Source organism: Lottia gigantea (genome assembly GCF_000327385.1).
Source record: "Lottia gigantea unplaced genomic scaffold LOTGIsca_44, whole genome shotgun sequence".
Taxonomy (NCBI): Eukaryota; Metazoa; Mollusca; class Gastropoda; family Lottiidae; genus Lottia; species Lottia gigantea.
In genome coordinates, this window is record NW_008709540.1 from 684,123 (window position 1) to 694,921 (window position 10,799).

General features: G+C 33.5%; 2 protein-coding genes across 2 annotated transcripts; both read right to left on the reverse strand.

Annotated features, from left to right (window-relative positions):
* Positions 1-434: 434 nt before the first annotated feature.
* LOTGIDRAFT_123535 (hypothetical protein) lies at positions 435-1,169 on the reverse strand (the record flags this gene model as incomplete). The annotated part of the gene is made up of 1 exon (XM_009060723.1): positions 435-1,169. A coding segment is annotated over one exon (735 nt), but the record flags the coding sequence as incomplete, so codon positions are not given.
* A 4,660-nt stretch (positions 1,170-5,829) lies between these two features.
* LOTGIDRAFT_233820 (hypothetical protein) lies at positions 5,830-10,541 on the reverse strand. The gene is made up of 2 exons (XM_009060724.1): positions 10,020-10,541; positions 5,830-6,619 (listed from the first exon to the last, which is right to left on the reverse strand). The coding sequence occupies exons 1-2, from the start codon at positions 10,494-10,496 to the stop codon at positions 6,422-6,424; spliced, it is 675 nt and encodes a 224-aa protein (XP_009058972.1). The 5' UTR covers positions 10,497-10,541; the 3' UTR covers positions 5,830-6,421.
* Between the last annotated feature and the right edge of the window lie 258 nt (positions 10,542-10,799).

Below are 10,799 nucleotides of genomic sequence, written 5' to 3' on the forward strand. Positions count from 1 at the left end.
AGTGTATATTTTGTAATTTTGTATAAAAAATAAAATTGTAAGTTATTAACTTTTTTCTGTCTGTTTCCTAGGGGCCGTCTGGTGGGTGAGTTTGGCACGTTCTTGTTTCAGGGATCAACAGAACATTCAATAAAACAAAATTGGAACAGATTTCAAAAAGAGTTCCACATATGCAGACAGAATTCAAAATGGTGGGGAAGGAAATAAGTGGGAAGAATTGAAACATATGGAACCTGTTCAGACCCTTTCGATCTACACCATGATATATCAATTAAATTAATGTGGTCTGATATATCAATTAAATTATTGTGGTCTGATATATCAATTAAATTATTGTGGTCTGATATATCAATTAAATTATTGTGGTCTGATATATCAACTGAATTATTGTGGTCTGATATATCAATTAAATTATTGTGGTCTGATATATCAATTTAATTATTGTGGTCTGAAATATCAACTAAATTATTGTGGTCCGATATATCAATTAAATTATTGTGGTCTGATATATCAACTGAATTATTGTGGTCTGATATATTATCAATTAAATTATTGTGGTCTGATATATCAATTAAATTATTGTGGTCTGATATATCAATTAAATTATTGTGGTCTGATATATCAATTAAATTATTGTGGTCTGATATATCAATTAAATTATTGTGGTCTGATATATCAACTGAATTATTGTGGTCTGATATATTAATTAAATTATTGTGGTCTGATATATTAATTAAATTATTGTGATCTGATATATCAACTAGATTATTGTGGTCTGATATATCAATTAAATTATTGTGGTCTGATATATCAATTAAATTATTGTGGTCTGGTATATCAACTAAATTATTGTGGTCTGGTATATCAATTAAATTATTGTAGTCTGATATATCACTTAAATTATTGTGGTCTGATATATCAATTAAATTATTGTGGTCTGATATATCAATTAAATTATTGTGGTCTGATATATCAATTAAATTATTGTGGTCTGATATATCAATTAAATTATTGTGGTCTGATATATCAATTAAATTATTGTGGTCTGATATATCAACTGAATTATTGTGGTCTGATATATCAATTAAATTATTGTGGTCTGATATATCAATTAAATTATTGTGGTCTGATATATCAATTAAATTATTGTGGTCTGATATATCAATTAAATTATTGTGGTCTGATATATCAATTAAATTATTGTGGTCTGATATATCAACTAAATTATTGTGGTCTGATATATCAATTAAATTATTGTGGTCTGATATATATGAATTGAATTATTGTCGTCTGATATATCAACTGAATTATTGTGGTCTGATATATCAATTAAATTATTGTGGTCTGATATATCAACTGAATTATTGTGGTCTGATATATCAACTGAATTATTGTGGTCTGATATATCAATTAAATTATTGTGGTCTGATATATCAACTTAATTATTGTGGTCTGATATATCAACTGAATTGTTGTGGTCTGATATATCAATTAAATTATTGTGGTCTGGTATATCAACTGAATTATGGTGGTCTGATATATCAACTGAATTATTGTGGTCTGATATATCAACTGAATTATGGTGGTCTGATATATCAATTAAATTATTGTGATCTGATATATCAACTGAATTATGGTGGTCTGATGTAGCAACTAAATTATTGTGGTCTGATATATCAATTAAATTATAGTGGTCTGATGTAGCAACTAAATTATTGTGGTCTGATAAATCAACTAAATTATTGTGGTCTGATGTAGCAACTAAATTATTGTGGTCTGATGTAGCAACTAAATTATTGTGGTCTGATATATCAACTAAATTATTGTGGTCTGATGTAGCAACTAAATTATTGTGGTCTGATGTGGCAACTAAATTATTCTGGTCCGTGTATCGGGGACATTCATGGTATCAATTTTTGTGATAATGCATTTGATGCGATTAGTTGTAAATTACCCCAGGTTTTCGGTGTATAGAGCTAGTATTGACTAGATAAAGGTACTTGATAGATATCAACGAAATCAACAGTCTAATCGTGTCAAATATAGTATCATATTACACTTTATAATTTTAATATAGCTTGCTAGACAAGATAACCTACACTTATTATAGCCACACCCACCACACTTATTATAGTCTCGCTAGCACACCCACCACACTTATTATATTCTCGCTAGCCACACCCACCACACTTATTATAGTCTCTCCAGCCACACCCGCCACACTTATTATAGTCTCGTCACACCTGCCACACTTATTATATTCTCGCTAGCCACACCCACCACACTTATTATAGTCTCGCTAGCCACACTCACCACACTTATTATAGTCTCACTAACCACACCTGTTATAGTCTCGCTAGCCACACCCACCACACTTATTATGGTCTCACTAGCCACACTTGTTATAGTCTCACTAGCCACACCCACTACATTTATAGTTTTGCTAGCCCGCCCACTACACTTATAGTTTCGCTAGCCACACGCACTACACTTATTGCTTGCTAGCCACATGAGTGACATGAGACGTTCCAGCCAATTGTCCTGTCTTAGCGCTACTACCAGTGTCGGCACAAGCCTCTCGAGACTGAATGATCCCCATCCCCCATGTACCTCCACTGGAGCCGCCATTGGTTACTATAAGATAACAATAAACAGAATTTTAATGAAAACATTCCAATGTGATTATGGGTGGTGATTTATTTGTTGTATTCAATGATATTATAATCACCCTTGTATCATGTATCATAACACACAGTTCGATTTCTTTGATAACCTCTGTCCAGACTTAAGTTTTATTATTAAAAGTCTTCCCCTTGTAGTGCACTTTTCATTGATTTTACGTCGGCTACATCTGCCATCATATACAGATAACATACTTCTAAATATATTTTTTTTTAAATCCAGTAAGAAGGACTGAAGTGGCCCACAGAACATAAATAAACAAAAATACTTGTAGCTGAATTTAAATCAGATTGTAGAAACATTTATTTACGAACAAAGAAACAAATCAAGAGAGAAACATTTACCTTTGCTAGACCACAATTTGTCAATTCTCTTAATTATGTGCATAAATTAGCATACATTACCATAAAAGCCTTGTATGTCTTGTAAGTCAGCATATAATAAAACCTTATTATTTAGAGTAAAACCTGTTTTATTTGTTCCTATGTATGTCCATTTAACCTGGTCAATGTAAATAGTAGCCTATAGTACTGTTATTGTTATGTTTACGTTCCTAGATTATTCATTTCAGTCATAAAGAATATTTTATACAATATTTTTTACCAAGTATTTTTTATATATTATATATATACGTATATTTTACCTCGATACAGGCATAATTCATGTATACACCTTTGGACATAGCGCAGGGGTTTTCAATCTATTTCTTTCTTTGATCGATTACATTGCCCCTATTCCCCCTATAAATCCTTACTATTTTGTGATTTTCTCCAAGGTTTTACTCCCTGCAATCGTGTCAGAGAATATAGCCTGACTGTATATATGTCGAAAACATTTCATGCTAGACTACCAAGTACCCCTCCCCCCACATCAGACACAAAAGTTTTGAAATTACGGTAATTACCCCCAGGGTTTAGGAAGGGGATCGTCCGATTACCGAACGATGATCTGAGACAAAAGTCATTTATAATAAATGTACCTTTAACTCCAAGCTTGATATTCGTAAACTTTTGAAGTTAAAGTATGATATTGCGCGATTATGACAAGGTGTATTTAGCATCATCGCTCCAAATTCTCAAGAGAGGCAAAATATTTCCCAGATAAAGATTTACACAGATTTATTAGATTGGACTAGAGGTGGTTTGGTGCTCTAGATTTTACCATACAATTTGTACAAAAATGATAATGATATTAATATTTAGAGTCTTATAACACACACTTCAAACTTTATCATTTCAAAAGATTTAAACATTGGCTAGTCTGAGCTCTCTACATACTAACAATACACAATATCGTCGTATAAAGTTTGAATGGAGCTATATTAATGGTTTATTTGACCAAGATTTCAATAGTTCTTCAATGTAGGCCTTCATTATGACAGCAATCTTATTTTTAAACTTGAATTAAGATTAGTCATTTTATTTCACATAAAAGTCTGTTGTAATTTTCATTGCATTTTGTAGCAAAATGGAAATGGAGATCTAAATCTTAATGATCTGTAGTCCACTCTGGGTACAAATAGGGGCCAAACTGACTTAATATGGTTGTGGGGGGGGGGGGGAGGGGCAACTTACTATCTAGGTTAGATTCAAAATGCAACAACTCTGGGCATACCATAAAGCGTCTGACAGAGTTTTTCCTAGTTTTTGGGGGCGATAAAAAACAAACTATTTTTCTGGAGGTTGTGCCACAACCACTCCCCCCCACCATCAAACTGTTATCAAAACTAGATAGAGTTGTAAATTGTTTAATTTCCTGTTGGAATGCGAACATAAGTAAATGCCCAATGCAACTCAAAACTTTGAGTTTAAATCTTTAAAAAAAAGTGTTAACGAAGACGCCATTAACCCCAAAAACTGTTAAGACTATTTTGATGTTAACTGTAAAAAAGCAATCTAAGACCTGTGAATGATAACTAAGATAGACTAGATCATATCAATATACTATATTCTATATTGTTCCTATCACGCTTTATTGTTTATCTTCTTATACAGAATAATCAGATGAGATTTAATACGTAACCTAAATATGACAAGTCAAAACTAACAAAGAACAGACAAAATATTTGGTTTAATATCTTGAAAAGGTGATAATATTTATCATGATAAAATTATGCAGTGGTCAGTGGCTCAGTGCCCAGAAAGAAAATTAACAGGCAGTAAATTGATTCGCTAATGGGTCTCAGAATGCAAGAGAGCTTAATTTAAAAACTAATCTGAAATCAAGCTACTACCCGACTATATGCCTTTCAGTGGCTAAACTAGATAAGAGGTGCTCGTGGACTAAAGTGGGTTGGAATCCCTCCCTCAGGAACGTTGTAACATATAGTCTCCTGCATTATCAGACCCTCTGTTAGTCAATTTGCTACCTGTTAATGGAAGGTGTAAAGATTTCCAATCTATAGTTAATGCTATATAACTCATATATATATTGCTGGTCGTTACGTTTGATTATCATTGCATACATTAGTATATATTATTTTAAAGTTTGTATTTTTTCTTGGGATGGGAGCCCTCTAAGTGATGGGGTCCGTGGACTTGCTTCACCCAGTCTCTATGGTAGTTCAGCCATTGGTTCTTATATTGATAGTTATGTGAGTTGTAGAAGTTATATCAATAAGAGTTTTATTCTCAGTTGATCTATGTTAAAGGTCTTGTTTGATTGTCATGAATCATTAGTTAGGTAAATTGTAGATCTATTTCTGTAGTAAGGTGTGTCGACAGCTCGACAATTACCTAAAGTCAATACAAACAGGGTAAGTCAAGAAAAAAGTACGCAAGATTGCTCAGTATTTTGGAGGTTTTTCTTTGTCGTTTACTACACTTGCAATCAATGTGCGATTTCGGCATTTTAATGTTTAGGTACAAGGCAATGGACGTTCATAAGAGAAACCTCGTCATGACGTTAATAAGACTTCAAAGTCCTAAAACCAAAGATGAAGAATGACCTTGTCAAAAATTCTGTTCTTTAGTTTAATTCTAAAACATAAAACAACTCAAAAAGTACAACGTCGAGTTACTGCTTTTGATATATACATCATAACTTTGAATATTCAAATAATCGAATTCCCGCCAAATCTGGCTTGCTGTTAGGTATTTATGAAATAAGAAGACTATATTTAATACACTTCGAAACAACCACATTTTTAAAGTTCAAATTCTTAGGTTTATTCACTGCAACTAAAGATTGAGATTACAGGGCGTATAAAAATTATTTAGCCCTCACAAAGGAAGGCAACTATTGAATTATACACATCAAATTCAGTTGAGTTTCTTGATCAAATCTTCACAGAGGAATAAACAAAGAAAGTTCCATGAGTGGTTTACACTACGCAGAAGTCAAAAATGTTCTTTTAAAAACGTAGAATAATGATTATGCTAGGGCAATGGCAGGTAACTCCATAAAATCATCAACAGTATAGATGTTCTTTTTTCAAAAAAGCGATATGACTCTAATTAAAGGCAGGTAACTCTGCATTAAGTAGGTCAAATTGCGTAGCCTAGTGGTCAAGATGTTTTTTAAAAGCAAATTGAAAGCGATGACTGAATCAGGAATGATCCATAAGTAGTCTAGATTGCCTTGTCGCGATAAGTTTTCATTTTTCAAGCGTAAAATTTAAAAAAGGATAAAACTCCAATTAAAGGAAAGTAACTCTAATCAAATGTAGATAACTCCGTAATTGTTCACTGTATAGACTAGATTATCTAGTCAGTAGTCCAGGGTTGAGTAGAGCCATTCTTTAAATTTTATACTCCAAAAGTGTAGAATATTTAGTTTCATCGTCGACGAAGTTGGCATTGACTGTAACTTTCACGTTTTTATTTCGGTGTTGATCTAAATTACATTTCACTTCCCAGATGTCGCTTCCTGTATTTTCTAGCTGCGTCCACTCGCCATTACTCACTATAGCTACTTTATTAGCATTGGGTACACCAACCTGAAATATAGTTCAATAATAATCTTTCAGTATTAGGCATTGATATAAATGTTTATTTCCATTTGTGATAATTTTGCCCCTTCATCGTGAAAAGAAAGAGTCGTCTAGGTGCTTAATAACACGTCATGGAGATAGCTCATAACGGATCGGATCGTAAGATTCTCGTCATTTCCACCGTTGTGTTACTCTTTAATTGTAGACAAACCAGAAGTCGAGTTGCCATGATACGGATAGCTGAAAATGAGCTTATCGGCTGGTAAAACACATTGTTACATGACTTTCCAATCCCCTCCAGGTTTTTGCATCAGTGGCCAGTCAATCAGTCAGTCAGTCAGCTGGGAGTACAAATAGGGGACAGACTGACTTAACTTGGGGACAGCTGTCGGGGTTGAATACGGCAAAGGAAGCGCCATAGGTGCAAGCCTCAAACCCCCATCCCCTTTACATTCACTGTTTTCAAGTGTTTTCCGTTTAAAACGATAAATGTCAAAGACAGCTAATATTCTAAAAACTTTAGAATATTAAATAACTTTTAGAGTCTTAGTTATTTGGCAATAATAGTTAGATAAGTGCATTGCAATTCAAGTGACGTATTTAAACTAATTAAACTACTGTAGTGCAATAAATCACTCTGATGTATTGAGAGCAGGTATACAGTCGACTCGACAGTCTTGTAGCTTATTATGTTTAATACATGATCAAGATTTGTCAATTTGGTTTCGTTTTGCAGATTAGCTATAGTCACTGTCGCAAAATTATGGTCTGTAAAGATCACTTAATGACCAAAATGTAAAATATAAGTTTTTTTTATTATGTTCACACATGCAAATATTATCGATGAAGCCATAACTTGTGAAATATCGACATATGAGGACTTCAAATATCGTCACATTCGCCTCTACACCTTTTTTTATAAATTGTAGTAGAGCGAAGGTAAATAACGGATCTTAACGCTTTTACGCCGATGCGTTATTATTGCAAACAACCGATATCGGGTTGGCATTCTTAAAAGACATAAAGGTAGCTGAAATGGAATACTTAACTGGATAAGGAGTAATTTGACGACAATATCCCTTTAACCCAAGTGACTGTTGGAATTCAGCCTGACAATAACGGTAAAGATTGTTTTAAATAACGAACACAATTTTATGGTATACTACTCCTTAGTTTTATTACACACTACGTTTCAACAATCTACATTGTCATCATCAGGTAAAGATTATGTTCAATGATCAGAATATTATGACTATGACTGTGTAATGATTGTATAAAGAACCACCATATTAGCTGGAAGCGGGCGTTAAATTGTCATCTTAAAGTCATCAACCAACAAGGATATCATGACTATGGTTGTATTGTACAAGGATAAGGATATCATGGTTGTATAAAGATAAATTTGTTTACATATCTTTAATAGTCAAGATGAATCACCGTCGTTAGCCCTGAGGAAATTCACACAGGAAAACAACTTGAATGGAAAATGTCATTTATACTAAATCAGGTAACGTGCACTGAATGGGTTAATGATTCAATGAATTCACTTGTTGGCCTATTAAACAAATTATAGCGCAATGTCATTTAAAGTAGCGAGGTACGGAAATGAGCTATGACAATTTCAAAGTTAAATATTTTATTGTATTCTATAGTCGTCAAAATATTAGTTGTATTACATGATAGAACAGAGATATTCTAAAATCTCCTGTTAATAAATTTATAAAATGATAAAATTTTGCTCTAATTGAGTTCTGTGGATTTGACTGAACCAATAGCATCAAAAATGGCTCTGATTCACCAGCGATTTACTAGATATTCTTATAGCGCATAGACTAATACACCTTGTTCTACAGTGGACTTTAAATATCCCTCAACAGTTGCAAATCGAAAAGAGTAGACTAATGCTAATGCTACATGGGAAAATTGACCTTATTGCATGACGCTGTCTGTTTCTATGAGCCCAATCATAAGCAGAAAAGTAAGAAAGCTGTTCAACAACTTCAAATTTATGTGTCAGAATCCACGAATCCAGTCTGCCATGTGGTACCGCCTAGTCTCATGCTACAATATTCACCCCCCTCCCACCCTCAAGTTAAATGTTATTAAACGTCAGTCGCTATGTGACAGTTTGCTGTGAGTCATTCTCGGGTTTGAGTAACTTTGTAACAGGTTTTACAGCCATAATAAATCATTGGTTTTAATCTATTTTCATTTTAAAGCGAATATTCAACATTGTCAAACAGCCAAGTTATCTTGGCCCTGAACACAAAATTGCGCACAAGTTCTAGATCCAATAACATTCTTTCTTATATCAGATCTGATCTCATGGCAAACCTGACCTGTAGATCTATTGTAAAACATGGAGTGGAACGACTGCTGAATGCAATACACTAGTGGACATTGTAACCAATCAATATATATCTTCAGACTGATGACCCAGCGGAAACACACAAAACGCAATATTGCGATCAGTATTTTTAAGATGGGTTTCCTTATTTCTTAGTGTCAAATTAAGAAAACTATTGATTACTTGAATTAGCATGTATTCTTAATCATCATTATGTTCTTATAACAAATAATTAATATATACAGTCTGGATAAACAAAAAAAGTCTTTTTGACCTTTCTTGATCGGTCACTCATTGGAATTCTGCTGGTAATTTTCTTTGAATTCAGCTAATTATGAATTAATTATGGACATGTGAAACAAACATCTCTACTTTCTATTCATATAAATATTAGCATTTTCATTTTCATAAATGGAAATAAGGGAACCCATCTTTAACAAAACGAAATATCTCATGCTTTTTAATCAGATTGAGTGAAATGACCCACATAAAATATTCAGAGCCGTTTTCTGACCAGATATATTCAATTAACCCATACCAAATATATAGTTTTCAGAGCTTTTACAATGTATCTCAGTCATATTGGTATAATTATCATTTATAGCCTGCACAAAACTTGACGAGGAGAAAATGTTGTTAAACTTAATTAAATCACTGCCATGGAATTTCAAAAATGTACGCAGCAATTAAAAACTTTACTAGAAAACATTATCTACTAGCTGATTTACAATCACATTGCAGGCTTAAAACTTGTACTTCTACCTTTAGTGAATTATTAATGATAGCAACGAAAGTGTATCATATTATGTCTTTATTTAATTTCCCTATTTCAAAAGCAAACTGTCCTGATAACGATATTATATCCGGAACACGTGTCGACATGAGATGAGCTGCACATATTCAAATATGATTTTATACTTTCTTTTCCCAAAAGCGTATAAACCATTAATAGAAAACTAAAAAGCTTTCCCTTCCGGAGAGAGACTAAGATATGAGACAACCCCTCCCTACCCCATGTCGACTTTGCCCAACCACAAATTTGTAAAAATTCTTACTCACCTTGAAATTAACTCCTCGGAGTCGGCAGGACGAATTCAAAACTTTAGGTTCGTACAGACGACAGTTATTTTTGAATTCTAGGTATTGTTTGGGGTAGGGGTAAACTGGATTAATCGCCTGCTTGCAGTGGATCAGATAATTATAAACATTTGGCAAAGATTTGGAATCATCCGTCTTCCTCAGGGCAAAGATCTGAAACTTGTAGAACCCAGATTCTGGGAAACTGCAGGAGAAACTCACTGCCCCTCGTTCCATCTGGATAAACACATAATCCGGAGCTATATCCTTATCCGTTTTACATTTAATAAGATTGGTGGTAACTTTCACAGGATCGCTGACACTAAACTTAATCTCCAGTTCATTGTCTGAGATGTCGAATTCCGGTTCCTTGTGGGTTAATGGTGTTAACCCTACCTCCTTCATTTCATCCTGAGCGCCCAGATAGCCATTTTCTAGCGTCGGTTTTTTAGACGACATTTTTACTTGAAATCCCGAATAATAAAATCTTGAGTTCAACTTTCTCTATAGTGTCGTCTGCTACACAAATAACTTTATATATATGAATACTGAAATCCGGAAAGTGACGACTGAATACGGAAACTACCGACTATTTACCTTGATTATTCAGACAGTTTAAAGTGGCAACTTAACGTGTCGCTGACATGAAATAAATCTGAAGTGAAGTTAAAGTATTTGGTAAAAGGGACTATATTTAGGTTTTCTTGTGTTTCAGTTACAGTGTAAAGATTTTACGACTGAAAACAGGTGGATTTTTCGCAC